The sequence below is a fragment of the Stomoxys calcitrans genome, chromosome 1 (genome assembly GCF_963082655.1).
Source record: "Stomoxys calcitrans chromosome 1, idStoCalc2.1, whole genome shotgun sequence".
Taxonomy (NCBI): domain Eukaryota; kingdom Metazoa; phylum Arthropoda; class Insecta; order Diptera; family Muscidae; genus Stomoxys; species Stomoxys calcitrans.
Window position 1 is genome coordinate 268153368 of NC_081552.1, and position 20452 is coordinate 268173819.

Genomic DNA, 20452 nt, shown 5'->3' on the forward strand with positions numbered 1-20452 from the left:
ATTGTGAAATGTTTTTCGTTCTTAATTCAAAGCATTGTTACGTTTCCACAAATGCAACTCCCAAGTCCTTTTGTTTTTTTCTTTTATTAAAATTATGTGCTCTGAATAATTGTTTGTTTTGTGCCTAAACTGTGAAACTCCTAATTTTTGGCAAAGTATCTTTCAAACATTTGTTGCTAGTTGTTTTTTTTTAAGTTTAACATAAATTAGCTGTAATGCTGCAATTTGTAAAGTATGTTAGTAGTTGTTAGTTAGTTGTCAATATTTTCCGTTAATTGGTAGTATATTTCTTTATTCCATCATACTTAGCTAATATCAATAAAATATTCTGTAATATTTACATATATCTAGGGTCCCCTCATTAGGGCAAGGAGGGTCCACATATAATTTTGGATTGGGATACTTGGGGAGGGGGATTGGGGAATTTGAAAAGCTAAAAATACTGTCAATTTTGTAGAGTTTCTTTGAAGAAGGAGTTGGAGGGAGGGGGAGGGGTCTTATCGCTTCTGGCTTTCCTAATAAATTCATTGGACGTTTTTTTGTTATTTGATTTTGTAAAATAATTTCAATGTTTAAATTTTAATTGGCATTTATGTCTTCACGCTGTTGTGAGGTTTGTTGTTGCTGCTGCAGCTGACGCTCTGGCTGCTGTTGTGAATCGAATTCAGGCAAAAGCTGCGTCCAATTAGCATTGATTTTAACTGCTTCGAGATCCTTGCGCAGTTGCTGTAGCTCGGGATTATCACTAATTAATTGGCGCGGACTGGAATCCAATACCTTGGAAACATTCTCCAATTGGTTGGCATAGATGCGCACGCGTTCATTAAGGCTGTCATTACTGGGGTGGTTGTCATAGTGATTACTCATTGTGGCCTATGGATAAATTATAAAAACAATGACAATAACAATATACAATGGTGTGCAGAAATTGTAGAATTGGGAAAATTCAAAGTATCTAAGTTTGTTAGCAAATTTTTGCATCACAAAACTGTCTTCAATATTTAAAACTGTGGTTTCGGCTTACTTAATGTTATCAAAATCAAATGACAAATGCGCCTTCTATGTCGTAAAGAAGACAATTCAAGATAATGGTTTGTTAAAGTCGGAGGCCACGTTAGGGCAGAGGTTAGAATGTCCGCCTATAACGCTGAACACCTGAGGTTAGAATGTCCGCCTATGATGCTGAACACTGACGCTGACGGTTCGAATCCTGGCGAGACCATCAAAGAAAAATTTTCAGCGGTGGTTTTCCCCTGCTAATGCTGGCAACATTTGTGACGTACCATGCCATGTAAAACTTCTCTGCAAAGAGGTGTCGCACTGCGGCACGCCATTCGGACTCGGCTTTAAAATGTAGGCCCATTATCATTGAGCTTTAACTTGAATCGGACTGCACTCATTGATATGTGAGAAGTTTGTCCCTGTTCCTTAGTGGAATGTTCATGGGCAAAATTTGCATTTGGTATGTTAAAGTGGCTTTAATTGGTTTTAAAAAGTCAAAATGTAAAATTTCCGTATTGGGGCTTCATCGAAACACTTTTTTTAAGCAAAAAATTCAAGAAATGGTTTTGGTAGTTAGAAGTTCTATGTAAACTTTCACCCGTCATATCAGGGATATCGGACAACAACGGCCTGTTAATGGAACCCTATGTCCTGCTCCAAAAATGTCTATTCTACTTCTCCACATAAAACGAAGAAACGAATGGCGTAAGATAACGTCAAACCAAGTAATAGATCAATATGCTCGTATATTTCTTTGTTGAAATCCGATGAAAAAGGAGCCTTAAAAAAAACAAGAAGTTTATGGGGTAGATCGATCTATGTGAAATTCTGTTCCGATCGAGACCAAATTCGACAAGAAATAAATACGCAGTTTAGAATACTACACACTGTAGCAAATTGACACGAAATCGGATTCCAAATATACACCTTTATTAGGGATACCGGTCTATAAGGTAGATATAACTAAATATGGTTCGATCTGAACCATGTTCATCAAGGAAGGTAAGGTTAGGGTCTTATACAATTCAATGTATGGTCTATACATTTTTTTGTCTTAAAGACCTTACATCAGGAGATGCCTCTATATGGAGACTACCATAGTGCAGAGGTTAGCATGTCCGCCTATGAAGCTGAACAACTGGGTTAAAATCCTGAACATCAGAACAATTGTTCAGCGATGGCTCCTAATGGCTCCTGGTCGCATTTGTGAGATACTTCGCCATGTTAAAACTTCTCCGCAAAGAGGTGCCGTACTGCGGCATGCCGTTCGGACTCCGCCATTAATAGAAGGACCATTATCATTGAAAGGTCTATACATCTTTTATGGTATTAAGAACTTACATCAGGAGATACCTCTATATGGAGACCACCCTAGTGCCGAGGTTAGCATGTCTGCCTATGAAGCTGAACGCCTTGTTTCGAATCCTGAACATCAGAAACATTTTCAGCGATGTCTCCCAATGGCTCCTGGCAGCATTGTGAGATACTTTGCCATGCTAAAACTTCTCCGCAAAGAGGTTAAAGAATGACAATTATATTGCTTTATTTCTGAAAATCGGACGAACATATATATGGGAGCTATATCCAAATCGGAACCGATTTTTTCCAATTTCAATAGGCTTCGTCTTTAGGCCGAAAAACATGCTTGTACCAAATTTTAAGACGATCGGATGAAAACTGCGTCCTGTACTTTGTACACAAATTAACATAGACAGACGGACGGACAGACAGACAGACGGACATAGCTAAATCGAGTGATTCTGAGTCGATCGGTATACTTATCAATGGGTCTTTCTCTCTTCCTTCGGGGTGTTACAAACAAATGCACAAAGTTTTAATACTCTGTACCACAGTAGTGGTGTAGGGTATAATGATAAAAACGTAGAACCATTTGGAAGGTGATGCGAAATAATCCCGCTTTTTGTGAAGACAATACCGTATGGTATGGGTAATCGCTTTGTTATTGTTTTCACAAAAAATCGGCGTTAATTCGCTATCAATACCTATGAAATCAAGTTTTTTACAAAAATTTTAATAATACCAGTGAACATTGTTCACCAATGGCTCATAAATATTAGCACTTACATTTATTTGTAGAATTCCCTTCATGTACTGTTGCACGCGGGTATCCTTTAATTGGCCATCGGACTGCCACATCTTTAACAAGTTCAAAATGCCACTTATGTCATCGTGATTGTCGACAACCTCGCTGTTCAAGTTCAGATTTAAAGCCGGAAACGGCGGCATTTCCGTGCAGGGCGATAACTTCCGGTAGTTGATGCACAGTGTGCTCAGATTACAGATGTCCTCGGTTAAACGCTGTGCGTATTTGAAGGGTTGATTAAGTTTAGTATTTAGTTTTGTGTTCATTTTAAACTCGTTTTCATTTTTGTTTTGGGGTATAAACTTCAAGAGAGTGTTGTAGTTTAACTACAGGCATATGTATTTCAAATGGTTACGATTATGGTTAGTTGATGTTATTAACAATGGATTAGCTTGGTTGGGTAAATGAGTTGATTTTATTTTTTTTTTATTAAACGTGGTGGATTTCTCATTATTTATTTAATGAAAATAGTGATTTTTTGGTCTATTTTTGTTTTGATTAGCGGTTCATGGTATGGGTGTTGGTGTGTGTTATTTTCAATACAATTTTAGTGAAGATGGTGATGTTGTTGGTAGGCGTTGAGAGTGGTGAGAGTGTAATATAAGGAGAGTTAAAAAAACATACAATTAATGAGTAATGGGTCATGAGTGTGTAGTGGTGCATGCATTGCAATACAATGCAAAGAATTGTAAACATAACGGCAAAATGATAAATTTGTATTTTAATATGATATTGGTGATGATGCGAATTTGGTGTTGATAGATAAGTCATGGGTTTTTAGATGTGTGGTGGGTTGTTTTATAGATTAAACGACCAATTGATTTGTTTGTCCAATGAAGATGAATTAGTGAAGGTATTTGGTTTTAGAGACATGGGTATGGCAATGTATGCATTGCATTAGCGTTTCGTCGATTAGAGATTCACATTCGTGTTCCGATTTCATGGTGATTGTATTGTTAATGATGATGGTGATGATGATGATGACGAGATGATGATGTTGATGGATATGGATATTAAGAAGAGGGGTTATTTTATTGATGATTTTTATTCAATTATTGAATTTGATTGAACACACAATACAACAATGATGAGTTAGTAAGGCGGCTGGGTTTAGCTACTTGACTGTACGAGATGAATTGTTTTGTTTCGTACAAACATTTATTGCGTTATAAAGTTTTTTAGTAATGTTAGCTATTTGTACAGAAATACAACAAGATAATAAAGGATCAAACACCAAACATTAAAAAAAAGTCATGTATATAGCAACAGAGGAAACACAAATCCTATGAAATTTTAAATGTAATTGAGAACTATCAAATACAGTCATTGGCATAAACAATTTGAAAAACTAATTTAAAATAAAATTAAAATTTGCTAATATGACTAAAAGTAGTCATTTCTATTTTTATTCATACTTTATTTCGAATAAGTATTTTGACATTTAATTTTATTATAAGAATAAATAAAATATAATTAATTTTATGATCAAATTAATGGAAAAACCAGTAAGGAAAGGCAGAAGTCGGGCGAAGCCGACTATATAATACTCTACACCTACAATTATAAATTCGGGCAATTTTAAAATATACATTTATATGAGGACTATATCTAAATCTGAACCGACTTTTAAACAGATCGTTTGAAAATGTTTGTTACTATGGCCATATAAGTGCAAATCCGGCGATAAATATATATGGGTGCAACATCCAAATTTGAGCCAATTTTGATGAAATCTCGTCGATAAAAACAATCCGTGCCAAATTTTGTGTAGATCGGTTACAAATTGTATTTATTACAGCCTTATAAGTGTAAGTCGGGCGATACATATATATGGGAGCTTTATCCAAATCTGAACCGATTTTGGTAAAATCTCGCAGATATGTTAAGTTCAGTAGCACAACAATCCGTGCCAAGTTTGGTGCAGATCGGTTAAAAATTAGAGATACTACGTTCATCGGGCGATACATATATATGGGAGCTATATCTAAATCTGACCAGATTTTAATGAAACCTTGTAGATGTATACAGATCAGCAAAACAATCTGTACCAAATTTTGTGCAGATCGGGGGAAAATTGTGGCTACTAATGCCATTTAAGTGCAAATCGGGCGATACATATATATGGGAGCTATATCCAAATAAGAACCGGTTTTGATGGAATTGTGCAGACATGTTAAGATCAGCACGAAAACAATCCATGCCAAATTTTGTGCAGGTCGGTTGAAAATTGTTGTTACTACGGCCATTTAAGTGCAAATCGGGCGATACATATACATGGTAGCTATATCTAAATCTGAAGCGATTTTGATAATATTTTGCAAATATGTTAGGATCAGCAAAAAAACAATTCGTGCCAAATTTTATGCAGATTGGTGGAAAAGTTTAGTTACTACGGTCATTTAAGTGCAAATCGTGCGATACATATATATGGGAGCTATATCCGAACCGATTTTGATGAAATCTTCCAGATATATTATGATCAGTTACAGAACATTTCGTGCCACATTTTGTGCAGATCGGGGGAAAATTGTAGCTACTACGGCCATTTAAGTGCAAATCGGGCGATACATATATATGGGAGCTATATCTGAATCTGAACCGATTTTATAGAAATCATGCAGATATGTTAAGATCAGCAAGGAAACAATCTATGCCAAATTTTGTGCATTGTAGCTACTACGGCCATTTAAGTGCAAATCGGGGGATACATATATATTCGAGAGCTATATCTTAATCTGAACCGATTATTACCTAAATCAATAGCGTTCGTCCTTGGGCCAAAAAAGAGATATGTGCAAAATTTCGTGATGATTGGACAACAAATACGACCTTCACTTTGATTACAAGGATACATGGACTCACAGACGAACATGGCTAAATCGAATCAGAAATTGGTGTAGGGTATACAAATAGAGTGGGTGTGACTTTTGGAGTGGATTTTTCTATAGTTTTATTAAAACAAATTGCGATATTTTATCGTAAGACATCAATTTCCGCCATCGTATCTTCTTATATAAAAGAAAGCGAAACATTTAAATGCACTATGCCAAAATGCCTATGCCCAACATTGGACTGTGGTCGGACTTGTATTAAAAGAGTGGCCAAAAATACATAATTTGGAACGGTGAGTTGTACTATGCCTACCGATGTCCGAACCGAATATGGAGATTCTTTCGTTATAGCTGCCACATAGACCGAACTGACGATTTTTAGCCAACATTTATTACCCGATTTCGCTGAAATTTGGAACGGTGAGTTGTACTAAGCCTACCGAAGTCCAAACCGAATATGGTCCATAGGACTATATTTCGATATAGCTGTCATATAGACCGATCTGCCGATTTGCAATCTAAAGCCCATAGTTGCCGCATTTATTACCCGATTTCGCTGAAATTTGGAACGGTGAGTTGTATTGAGCCTACCGAAGTCCAAACCGAATATGCCATATAGACCGATCTGCCGAGACCATTTTCAGTTGTTCATAGTAATATATCAATATTTTCATGAAAAATTTGCACATTCACAAGGCCAAAACTGCCGGAAGAAGCGTTTCAATGCTTTTGCGATGTACTAGAGAGTTCTTGGATCGAAAATCTCAATGTTTGGCTGTAATAAGCCATAATATCAAAAAAAAAAACGTGACAAAACTCAGAGAAATCGAAATCTGGAGGCTTGATTTTCACTGTAGACATATGGTCTTGTGGAGTGTTTTACTCAGTACAATCTCAAAAATCAGAAACGCGAAGGGCCTATTAAGAGTTTTTTCCATACTAATCGCCCCAACCTAGTATTTGTATAAAAAAATCCGAAACTGAAGGTCTCTCTAGTATTTTGGTCGAAACTTCCAAGGTTGCAAAAAGTTGCAGCTAAAATTTTGCATGTTGCATCGTAAGACCACCATTGACATTGGTGGTCTTCGTCAATAAAGACTTCGAAGGGGAACATAACTAAAAACTTTCTTGAAGTTCAATCATACTGGCGAGATGACATTACAAAACATACAAATAAACTAAGTTGTGAAAAACTTAACATACACAAAACGACATAAAACTCAAGTTGATACCTTTCTTTCACATATCCGTTATAAATTTTGTCAATATAAATTTGATTAATTTTTTATACCCACTACCGAAGGATGGGGGTATGTTCATTTTGTCATTCCGTTTGCAAAACATATATATTCTTGATCAGAGTAAAAATCTAAGACGATGTAGCCATATCCGTCCGTCCGTCCGTATGTTCGAAGATGGGCTACATCGGACTATATCTTGATATAGCCCCCATATAGACCGATCCGCCGATTTAGGGTCTTAGGCCTATAAAAACCAATTGTGCTGAAATTTGGAACTGTGAGTTGTGTTAGGCCCTTCGAAATCCTTCTGCAATATGGCACAGATCGGTCCAGATTTGGATATAGCTGTCATATAGACCGATCTCTCGATTTAAGGTCTTGGGCCCATAAAAGCCGCATTTATTGTCCCATGTCGCCGAAATTTGAGACTGTAACTTGTGTTGGACACTTCAACATTTGTCTTCAATTTGGCTCATATCGGTCTAGATTTGAATATAGCTACATATAGACCGATCTCCTGATTTAAGGTCTTGGGCCCATAAAAGGCGCAATTATTGTCCGATTTCGCCGAAATTTCGGACAGTGAGTTGTGTTAGGCCCTTCGACATTCTTCGTCAATTTGGGCCGAATCGGTCCAGATTTAGATATAGCTGCTATATAGACCGATATCTCGATTTAAAGTCTTGACCCCATAAAAGGCACATTTATAATCCGATTTCACTGAAATTTGACACAGTTACTTATGTTTGGCTTTTCGACGTCCGTATCGTATATGGTTCAGATCGGTTTATTTTTAGATATGGCTACTAAAAACACCAATATTTTGTTATACACAATTGAACAATGACTTGCACTTATTAGTATTTGGTTCAAATCGGAAAATATTTCGATATAGCTGCTGTGGGGCATAAGGTATGCATTTTTCACCGGATTTTGACGAAAGGTGGTTTGCATATATACCCGAGCTAGTGGGTATCCTAAGTTCGGCCCGGCCAAACTTAACGCCTTTTAAATTGTTGGAAAACACTGCAACATTGACTATGTTTAGTTTTGTGTCCATATCGCTATCCGTTCAAAAGGTCTTAAATTATTTCCAAGATTTTTTCGATTTGGTAACACTGTGCGGTGGTCACCTCACATCAAGAAGATGCTTTGTTTAGGTTTTACTTTCCTTTCACCCCTTGAAACATGCAACATAATTTTTTACTATATAAGGTTTGTTTAAGAGAACCAAAGGTTTGTTTAAGAGAACCAAAGATTTGTTTAATACAACCAAAGAAATTTTCCACCGCAAGGAATTTATGTCAGCATTTTCATAACATGATACTAATGAAAGAGAGGAAAGGACAGATGAATTTCGATTCTGGAGCTTTATACAAATGCAAATTGGATGAGAGTAGTTCCCATTTGGTCCGAATAAAGTATTCGTGGAAAATAAACATTTATGAGCCCGGAAACAGTATACGCCAATAACCTCAGAATATAGCGCAAGATAGTTATAATCTTGCAATAATGCTTCAAACCTACTTCGTACAAAATTATAATGCAAACATAAAAAATAATAAAGAAAGTTTTTTTTATGAAATTAAAACGTTTTATTTAAAAAGTTGGCAAAAAATATGTATGTGCATAAATATCCGTAGTAAACAATTATAAGTATTGTACAAATGATAAGAGCAGTATAAATTCTATAGAGACGAAAAAAGTAAAAGAAATCATAATAGCTTACATGGCTAAAGGAAATGATGAGTATCGTCGTTGCATTTTGCAATTATTTTGAAAATGTAAATCTAACAGTTCATAATGTGAAGACAATGAAAATGATGCGCTTAGTGAGTTGAGACCAACGACAGAGATACTATATCTTAAGGACTACCGGTATATGGAGTAGGAAAACGAAAGGAATTTATAGCAAAAAAGAAAATTACAAGAAGTTGCTAAAAATAAAGTCTCCTCTTTAATTACAAAATAAAAAATATCATAAATAACAAAATCACCACCACCCCCCGAGGAGGGTGGGTGGTGCAATGAATGTACTTTAAGGGCGAGGAAAGGAATTCTCGCAACAATCAATCGTTACAATATGTTCACTATTTTCTACTACTTTTAGCCTAAACAGAAAAAAAATCAATGTTATGTCAATGCTCTTGGTTGTGCTTTGTGGCGTAGGTATGAAAGGAATAAAAAAAAACAAAAATACAAACAAGCATTTCTAGGAGAAACATTGCATTTTGTTAAAATCTCACATCGATTTCATTGCGATGTCGTTGAATCTCGGCTTTGGTATTGGACAAGTCATTGTTCTTCAGCATTAATTCCTGGGTGGCATCCATGAGTTCATCCTGCAGCTTAACATTGACATCCTGCAGATCCTTGATCTTCTCCAACATGTCCTCCTTATTCTGTTGCAGTTTGTTTCTGTAGAAGAAGCAAAGCTTAGTTTGCGAATTTGAAAAGAGAAATAGCAAATAGCCTACTTGTCAACAATCAGTTGTTGTATGCAATTGTCATTGTCCAATTGTATGAGACGCAAGACCTTCAATAACTTTGTAATTAGCGTATCCACTTCGATGACCTGATCTACTACAGCCTGAGTGGCTGAATATTCGACCAGAGAAGGCATTTCGGCAACGGAATCATGACAACTGAGCTCATCATTGCAACTGCTATCACTGCAAGGGAAGAACAAATTGACTTGTCACATTTCTCTCAGGCCCTTTGAAACCCTGAAGGGCTACTCACTTGATTGGCAAATTCATTTTGTTGCTATTCAGGGCACCGACTTGTGACTCCACATTCTGGCGGTTGACAATGGCTTGGGACAGATTGTGCAGAGAATCATCTCCGGTGCTGACGTTCATCAATTCCGAAGGTATATCGATCTGTGAGATCATACCAGTGCATGAGGAAACCATATTATGAGAGTGTGAATCGGGCATGTTAACATCCTCCAAGACATTGTCCATCATGAGACAGGGTTCGGTTTCGGAATCCAACATTTCTGTAGAATCAGAATCATCTGCAAAAGAAATAATGCGAAAGAGAGTAAACACATTGAGAATCCAATAACCAAGGGAAGTGCATTCAAATTTCACTGTCTGCTTTTAAGAAACGATAAAAACCCTTACACGGATTTTTAAATCCGAAGAATTTTTCGACTTACCTCCATTATGTTGTTCACTATGTGCGTGTTGTTGATGGTGATGTGATTGTTGCTGCACTGGTTGATGATGCTGTTGTTGGGTATTATTGTTATGACCATTCAAATTGTGATGTGATCCCGCACTGTGACGTTTGTTGTGTCGCACCAACAAACGTTTGCCCGAATGCGTGGTGGCGTTGCGTATGGCACTGATAACAGCTGCAATGAACGATTGATTCCTTTGGGGCGACAAGGAACCATCACTGGCCGAATTCAATTGGAATTGTGAATTGGAAGCTGGGTTAAATTGTAGAGATTGTGGATGAGGCATTACATCATGACCATTGAGCGTCAGTTTCAATGATGTGGATTCGCAATCCAAAGATGTTTCACCGCTAGCATTAATGTTTGCTTGGGCATCGGCTTGGAAGCCAATATCCTAAAACAGAGCGAAGAAGTACAGATTAGCGATCTCTTTTAATGCCAACTAATTCAGAGTTAATAATAAGCCAAAAGTTATATGCCTAGATTTTGTTGTTGTTTTTTTTTTATATAGGTACGTATTTATTTTTAACAAAAACAGACCAATTTTGTGTATTGAAGGGTAGTCTAAATATAGTTATAATTTTAATACAAGAACATATTATGCTACTACTTTCTTCGATTTTGGTTCCCAATGAATGGCATGCAAATTGATTTGATCATATCTTTAATAATTGATTTTTTTCTTTTTGATTTTCTTAGTCTCATTAATTATAGAGCTCCAATTCGGTTCTAATTTCAAGCTTAGAAGAGAACTGCGCTTTGGTTTTAAAGAAACATTTTGAAAAATGCCACCCACCCTACTTAAACGTAAGGTACATTGTCAGTGTAAAACTTGATCATCTTCACTACTGCTTTGCTGCTGGAAAAATATGATAGGAAATACAAATTGATAAATGAATAATTGCATGTAAATATTGAAAAATGTTCTCTTTAAATATTTTACATTGTTTCTTTTTTCCTCTAAACATCAAACGAATAAATCAAATAACAACAAATTTTCATTGAGAGTTTTCATAGCTTTAATTGTTTTGATCATATGTGCAAAATTGTATCCTTTTCATAGATTGTTTCATGTTTAAATATTTAAAGGTATTGAAAATAAATAGACCTCAGAAAAAATACGTTGTTAAGTTCAGCGCTTATAAATTGGAGTTCCAGAGGACTACTACATACCCTTTGAGAAGATAGAAGAAAAGGAAAATAAATTATCCCTAAAAGTATGCTACAAATTATGCTACGCTGAATAAGCTTCACAAGAGGCTTTAAAATGTATTGGGAGGAAAACGAAAAATTTGAATTGAAAGATTCTCAACAGAACCACACTGCTGGAAAAATATGATAGGAAATACAAATTGATAAATGAATAATTGCATGTAAATATTGAAGGTTTTGCTCTTAAAATATTTTACGTTTTTTTTATCTTCTAAACATTAAACGAATAATTCAAATAAAAACATACTTTCATTGAGAGTTTGCGTAGCATAAATTATTTTGATCGTATGTGCAAAATTTTATTTTTTTTCATAGATTATTTCAAATATTTAAAGGTATTGAAAATAAATGAACCTCAGAAAAAATATGTTAAATTGGAGTTCCAGAACACTACTACATATCCTCGTAGACTATAGAAAAAAAGGAAAATAAATTATCCCTTAAAGTATGCTACAAGTTATGCTACACTAAATAAACTTCACAAGAGAGGGGCTTAAAAATGTATTGGGAGGAAAACGAAAAATTTGATTTGAAATATTCTTAACAGAAGCACACTGAGAAGAAATAAAAGAAATGGAAATTATTACGTAATTTTTCAGAACAGTTAGAAAATTTTTATGGGCAATTTCATTGCAAAGGGTGTTACACTTTTACTTAAACATACGCATATGTCTTCTGGCTTTTTTGGGGTAAAGGGTATAGCCTATGTTTCCTACCAGACAAACGTACACAATCTATGAAAATTTTAAGAAAATTGGTTCAGCCATGTCTCATATAGTCATAATGGGTCTAATGGTGTCTTTGAGGGGTGGCGTGACCACCTATACTTCGATCTGATTTTGTATGCCAGATTCGAAATCTACTCCCGAATACCTTTCATTTGAGCCCCATATTGAAATGAACTTCGAATATATCTGTTTAGAGGAGTTTTGGGGTTGGGGTGGCCTAATGGGTACTTAGACTCAAAATTTAATAGCATGTTCGTTTTCTACTCTCCAATACCTTCCATTTGATACCTATATTGTCCCGATCGGTCTATTTTTGATTTTGGGTTGTGTTTTTGGCATAAGGGGGAGGGTCCGTCCCCCTTCCGCTCTTGAAAAATTATATAGACTATGTTTTCTTCCAGACCAACCTGCACAATATGCGAAAATTTCGAGAAAATCGGTTCTGCCGTTTTTCAGTCTATATGGAACAAACAAACCGAGTCCCGTATATCCGTGATTGGCTAATGTGCCCATTTTGGGCGTTTTTGGGGGGGTGGGTTGACCCCCTATACTTAGACATGAATTTCTATGCCAGATTCGTTATCTACTCCCTCATACTTTTCATTTGATACCCATATTGTCCTTATCGGTCCACTTTTGATTTTGGGTGGTGTTTTTAAGGTAACGCTGGAGGGTCCGCTCCCTTCCGATATCAACAAATTATAAAGCCTATTCCTACTTCCTGACCGTATTCGTAATCTACTCCTGAATACCTTTCATTTCAGTCCCATATTGTCATGATCGTCAAATAAACCTATTTTAAGGGGTTTTGGGACCGAGGCGGTCCCCAGGCACTTGGACCCAACTTTTATTATGAAATTCGTACACTATCTTGAATATCTTTCATTTGAATCCCATATTGTCCCGATCGGTCCACTTTTATTTTTGGATAGTACTTTTGGGGTACGGGGGAGGGTCCGCCCCCTTCCCGATATCAAAAAATTCTATAGCCTATGTTTCCTTCCAGACCAACCTAAACAATCTGTGAAAGTTTCAAGGAAATCGGTTCAACCGTTTTTGAGTCTATACGGAACAAACAAACAAACGCAAATTGAATTTTATATAAAGGGTGATTTTTTTGAGGTTAGGATTTTCATGCATTAGTATTTGACAGATCACGTGGGATTTCAGACATGGTGTCAAAGAGAAAGATGCTCAGTATGCTTTGACATTTCATCATGAATAGACTTACTAACGAGCAACGCTTGCAAATCATTGAATTTTATTACCAAAATCAGTGTTCGGTTCGAAATGTGTTCATTCACCGTAACGTTGCGTCCAACAGCATCTTTGAAAAAATACGGTCCAATGATTCCACCAGCGTACAAACCACACCAAACAGTGCATTTTTCGGGATGCATGGGCAGTTCTTGAACGGCTTCTGGTTGCTCTTCACTCCAAATGCGGCAATTTTGCTTATTTACGTAGCCATTCAACCAGAAATGAGCCTCATCGCTGAACAAAATTTGTCAAAATTTGAACACATTTCGAACCGAACACTGATTTTGGTAATAAAATTCAATGATTTGCAAGCGTTGCTCGTTAGTAAGTCTATTCATGATGAAATGTCAAAGCATACTGAGCATCTTTCTCTTTGACACCATGTCTGAAATCCCACGTGATCTGTCAAATACTAATGCATGAAAATCCTAACCTCAAAAAAATCACCCTTTATAAGAAGAAGACGATTTGTGCAATTTCTTCCCTTTAGCGAACCATCAATTCGAAACTTGCGTAATAGACGTAATGTCTATTCGCAACAATTAGCGAAATTTGCAAGCCTTTCAACAATCTTTTGATTGCTAAAAATTTTTAAACCCCGTTTACACTGCTCATTTAGTCGGCTCTCGTCAGCTGATTGTATCAAGGCAAAACAGATGATCGAGCTATTAAATCCGGATTTAAAGAGCAGAGTAAACGGGGTTTTATGTAAACATCATTCAATAGTTTCTGACATGAAACTTAACATAATTTTCTTTCACCTGGTGTATATTTTTCAACGAATGCATATTCTAAGTCAAAATTAATTCAATGATTTGTAAAAGACCCTCGGTACCTGCAAGGTTAGATCAGACCATATTTGGATATAGCTGCCAAGCGGTCTGATCTTCCAAATATCGGTCTTGAATTTATTCTTTATATATGTAAGGATAATACAACAAAAACAAAACAAAGTAATAAATTCAAGAAAAATATTTCGGTCATTTGAATAAAACATCCTAATTTAAATAAGTACAGACATGAAAGTTACAGCCAAATATTATTATAGTATTGAGAACGAAGTTTTTTCAACATATTCCATAAGTAATACTTTTTATCCTGTTTAAGGATCCATTGTCTTATCTTGTTTGATGTAAAATCTTGTAACTTCCTTAGAAAATCGGCTTTTATGCTGAACCAGGATTATTTTCCTCTCAAAGAGTTATTTTCTTATTAAAGAAGACTATTTTCGCGACTTGAAAAATGTTAGTGCCAACAATCCCCATAATCATTATATAATATTTAAATTCGGAGAAAATTGTGGTCACTTTAGGACCTCAACGTTTCGGTGTTAAATCCTTGATTTGACTAGTAAAGCCCTATGAAAAGAAGCACTTTATACCCTCCACCATAGGATGGGGGTGAACAAATTTTGTCGTTCTGTTTGTAACAACTCGAAATATGAGTTTAAGACCCCATAAAGTACATATATTCTTGATCGTCGTGACATTTTAAGTCGAAATAGCCATGTCCGTCCGTCTCTCCCTCTGTCTGTCGAAAGCACGCCAACTTTCGAAGGAGTGAATCTAGGCGCTTGAAATTTTGCTCAAATACTTCTTATCGGGGTAGGTAGGTTGGGATTGTAAATGGGCCAAATCGGTCCATGTTTTGATATAGCTGCCATATAAACCGACCTTGGTTCTTGACTTCTTGAGCCTCTAGAGGGCGCAATTCTCGTCCAATTTGAATGACATTTTGCACGTAGTTTTGATATCACTTCCAACAACTGTGCTAAATATGGTTCAAATCGGTTCATAATCTGGTGTAGTTGTCATATAAACCGTTCCTGGATCTTGACTTCTTGAGCCTCTAGAGGGCGCAATTCTCATCAGATTTGTCTGAAATTTTGCACGTGGTGTTTTGGTATCACTTCCAACATTTGTGCGAAGTATGTTCCAAATCGGCCCATAACCTGGTATAGGTGGCTATAAACCGATCTTGGATCTTAACTTATTGAGCCGCTAGAGGTCGCAATTCTCATCCGGATTGGCTAAAAATTAGCTTGATATAACTCTTCCTTCTACTCCGTTCTTATTCATTATTTTTTGTTTGCCTAAAAAGAGATACTGCGCAAAGAACTCGACAAATGCGATCCATGGTGGAGGGTACATAAGATTCAGCCCGGCCGAACTTAGCACGCTCTTAATTGTTTATGCTGAAATATCCACCGCAAGTCTCCAAAACATGTTTTTGAGTTTGAAAAAGTTCCTCTCTGGCGCCCCTTTATGTCAGAAATAAAAATCAACAGCACCTAAATAGGTAATGACTCCCCATACCATGACAGTACCTTAGTGGCTGTAAAAACGATTTATAAAGTGATTTTTCTTCCGGCGATTACGGGCGTAATAACCCTTTGAAGTAATATTTTAAGGCTCAAAAATATAAACAGTTAGAATCCTCTTGTCCATATCATTTCGACAAGACAAAAAATCGAAGATGATCAAAGGAAAGATGATCTAGGGGTGACTTATCATTTATTACCGGGCGCCTCTTGGCAGGCCCTCAGAGTTGGTCACCTCGCCGTTTCTTCCATTAAATGAATAAATAGACAGATAACTTTTCAAACGAAAAACGGATATTTTAATATGCCTCAAAAACTTGCTGAGCTTGGGAGAAATTTTGGTTGGCACTTTTATAAAAAAAAAAACCTAAGCAATTTCATATATCTACATACCTCCAAATCCTGCTCGGAGATATTATAGGAAAATACCAACTGCTCAACTAGGTTATCCAGGCGAGCATGCAGACCGGACAAGGCTGCAGTGGCGCCAGATACCGAGGCATTCTGCTGCATGGTCAATTCCTTTGATTTGGACTCCATGGCGGTATATTTGGTCTGTAACATGCGGTTCTCTTGCCTACAAGAAGAAAGGACATTATGAACTATCTGTGAATGCTACTCAAATGAACACTGACCTTCTCTGTTCGTTGAGACGCACTAAATGACGACACTCATCACGCAACACTTTGATCTCCTCATCTTTATTGGCCATCTGTTGTTGACATTGCTGGTATTCATTTTCCAGATCCTTCAATGCATCACACATTGCAGCCTTCTCGTGCTGCAAGAAATCTTGCAGTTCATTTGACTCCTGCTCCAGGGCTGTTTTTTCTTGCAGCAAGCATGCTTGTTGCATTATGGACCTTTCCATTTCGGCTTGCAGCGATCTACACAATTTTCGTAGATGACCAACTTCTTGCTGGCGCTCCAGCAGCTCATGTCCACTCAGCTGGATTTGGGATTCCAGCATGAGTAAGCTGTCTTGGTTGCTCTCTCCTTCGTCGGAGGTGGGAGTGCTGATGTCTAGAATTTTTCCATTGCCTGCCACTCGTGCCAGATTCAGTAGTCCCATAACCCTCTCCGTATTCAGGTGTAACTCTCTTTGCATGCCCAGTTTCTCATCACGTTCCCGCTTAAGTTTGGCCATTAGCTCCTGTTCGCGTTGAGCCAGGTGACGTACCTCATCCCTAAGGCGTTCCAATTCCTGATCTCTAATATCGGTTTGGCTCTCTTCATCCTTTTGCTCCACACTGTCCACGGGTCGCGGTGCGGGCGCAACCCCGGCAAAGGCCTTTACCAAATCAGCACTCGTTAAGGCAGTCTGGGAGCCAGTTTCGTGGTAGATCCTGGTTTTGCATACCGCGGGTGGCTGAACTTTGTTTCTGGTGCTCGAAGAGGCGTTCGATGATGACTGCTTAGTCAGGGACATGGAAGCGGCAACTGATTTGCTTTGGGTGGGAGTACTGCTTTGCGAGTTCATGGCGTATGTGGTGGAAAGGCTCTTGCGTGAGGTCATTATAACTGAGGAGGTCATACGGGATTCGCGGCTTATTGAACTGCTTCTCGAATTGCGACCTGTCAAGTCTTCAACACTTTTCTGCTTGCGTCGTCTTGGCATTGTGCCATAGGGACTGGAGGCACTCGACTTAATTTCCATACTGGCCATCATGCTGGAACGCATTTTTAAAGAGCCCAGATCTGGTGTAACCGAGAGGCCTCTACGACTTTGATTAGCTCGTGTGGAGCCCACACCAGGCCAACGGCCATCGTCGGGCGTGCTGGGGGTACGAGCCCGACTTAAAGAGGGGGTACGCTGTATCAGCCGCTGCATGCTCATAGAGGTGGTGCGACTCAATTGGCTGGGTAATGTGTCGGGCTTCTGAGGCCTCTGCGAAGCTGGCGTTGGAGTACGAGATTGTATGCTAGGTTGGCGGAAGGGTGTTAAGCAGCTGTTTGAGGCTTTGGGGTTGGCGTGCATCTTCTCGTTCAGGCGTTCTCTAACTTGCTGGTGATGGCTGCCTTGACTGGGCCTGGGCAAAGAGACTGCCCTCTTCAGACCACTTAAACGTGATTTTGTAGACGGTTGGGGAGCGGTTGTCCCATTAGTCGGACTCTTTGCCGATGTATCCTTAGCAGAGGATTTTCCATTGCTCTTCGTGGCCAGACTCTCATGCATGGAGGGTTCAAACATGGCCACCTTTTTCTTAACATTATTGTGATTTGGCACGCGACGCACAGTCATGCTGGTGGGACCGGCCACCGAACTACTCTCACTGCCATTCTCGCTGCAACACTCATAACTATTTAAGGAGGAACGGCAGCCATTCATCGCTGTCGTCGTCGCCGTGGTGGCCACCATGACACTATTGCCCGATTTCACATCGCAAACGTCCGAGCTGCAACTGATCATACTCGAGTTGCAAGACAAATTGACACCAGGCGTCGGATCATCTAGGCCACCCTGGCTGCTGGCATAGCCGCCGCTTTGGCTGCTTAGAGCCCTCTGTAGAGTGACATTAACATTGCTGGCAATTTCAACACCGCTGTCACTGCCATCGCAGTAGTTGTGCTGGGGATTGTTGTGATTTAAGAGGGACACATCGCCGTCCTCATTGTCCATGTCAACCTCTATGCCATGAATTTGTAGGCCATTCATTTTACTGCCCAGAATATCTTCATAGATGGCTGTGGAGCAGGAATTCTCTAATTTCGTTGAGGAATCCGCTACCAGGCCTTCATGGTGGAAACGGTTCAGATCCCCACTAGAATTGGCAACGCCCAGAACTTTTAAGTGATCCAAGTTACAATCACGCTCGTCTTGACTGAAGAGTATCGCGGACATGTTGTGTGACGCTGATTAGGATGGCTTTGGCTCTTCTGTGGCGACTTCTGGGGTCACTTCAGAACACTGTTTTCATCCGTTGCATCTGGAATGAGAACAAAAATGTGCGAAATTTAAAAATAGTTTTCTATGACTAAAAATACAATTGAAAATGCATAGAGCAAAGTTTCTGTATGCAAACTAATAGTTGCAATTGCAAAATTTTGAAAATGTACAAAAATCACAAAAAGACGAAGAAATGTCATCTTAGAAGATGACAGAAAAAAGTTTTCCGAAAAATACACGCAGAAATGTTTGGCCAAAAGCATCGACGGGAATGTGAAATGTTCAAGTTTAGTTTGTGAATAAAACAACAACAATAGCATTAAGCCGAATCTGTGTATTTCCATGTTTTGCAATGCCATTGTCCTAAGGTCGTATGCTTAATTTATTATGAATGATTCTGACACTCATACGCCACAAGAAATATCAAATAAAAGGCTTTTTTCCAAAGATACAACCTTCTTTTTTTGTTAGGGATAATACACTGTACAAAAGTCAATCTTGGGGAGGGTGGGAAAGATAGGGTAAATGTACTGGGTCAAAAGGATTTGACGTTCTGAGGGCAATTCTTTGAACCCTTCATGTTACATGTAGAAGTCATGAATCGCTGAATCTTTTTTCTAACACAAAAACCACAACCTGGAAAATAATTGGGTGAAGAAACTGGGGGAACGCTACTCTCCTACGTTTCATATTAAAGTTATACTGTGAAGAATGAATTCAATTTTTCTGTCTGTATAAAAAATATGCAGCTCATTGCTCATCAAATGCACACTTGGTCGCGATTTGCAACAAATCAAAATAAACAACAGTAAGGAAAAACTACAACCCGCAATATTAAACACAGAAATGCTCACACACGTTCACATAAATAAATGAAATGACTGTTTTCTGTGCAACCACGCACTTTTCCCCAAAAACATTTAAAGAACTCTCTGATGTTTGCTACAAGCGGTGGCCAAACGTAATGCAAATTGCAAGCATGGCAAATGCGGACGCATATGTTTGGATCTAGAGATGTGCGTGTGAGTTATTTTCCACTCACGCCAACGAGAAAAAAAATTTACTCACACACGACTCTTTTATGTCGACTCACCTTCACACACGCTCACGAGACGAACATTTTACATACGCGCGACAAGACACTCACGAAATACTCACGAAACCCGAGAAAATCACGACTCATGAGAAACTCACGAGAACCCACCAGTCACGGTTAATACATTTGAACGTACGAAAATTAATGCATAAAATGTATTAGCCCTGCATAACCAGTTATTTATTGCTCTCAGCATGCAACATATTTCGTTTTTCGTTATATTTTTAAACTTTTAGCTTAAAACTGATTTAGACTTTTCTCCCGAACCAAACGCATTTTAAATAAAATGTTGACGAAGAAAATGCGAACACATTCGGTTGAAGTGATACTGAGTTCTAAAGCAAAATCGTAGCGACATGTCGCTGCGCCAATACAAATTGCGTTTCAAATTTATTGCCAATGTAATTAAATGCTCACGAACTGAGGACCAATCAACTCTATTTCAAAGATGATGTCTTTTTTGTGCGTTGTTGTTGTTTGAATTTTGTTTGTGTTGTGGTAAAGATCCGTACGATTTCATAATAATTTAACAGGCATTTTCAGCGCGAATGAAGTCAGTATTAGTGTTGGGAGCATGATTTCAC

The 20452-nt window shown here is 38.0% G+C and overlaps 1 protein-coding gene across 1 annotated transcript in view; it reads right to left on the reverse strand.

The window, feature by feature from the left end:
* Nucleotides 1-271: 271 nt before the first annotated feature.
* Nucleotides 272-20452, reverse strand: part of LOC106090429 (uncharacterized) — a 90095-nt gene continuing 69914 nt past the window's right edge. The window contains exons 3-10 of the mRNA XM_059360992.1: nt 16521-18812; nt 16279-16462; nt 10342-10759; nt 9921-10197; nt 9656-9850; nt 9425-9596; nt 3088-3321; nt 272-873 (exon numbers count right to left, since the gene is read on the reverse strand). Coding sequence (XP_059216975.1) covers nt 580-873; nt 3088-3321; nt 9425-9596; nt 9656-9850; nt 9921-10197; nt 10342-10759; nt 16279-16462; nt 16521-18727 — 3981 coding nt within the window. The 5' untranslated portion in view covers nt 18728-18812 and the 3' untranslated portion in view covers nt 272-579. The remainder of the gene's footprint in view (nt 874-3087; nt 3322-9424; nt 9597-9655; nt 9851-9920; nt 10198-10341; nt 10760-16278; nt 16463-16520; nt 18813-20452) is intronic.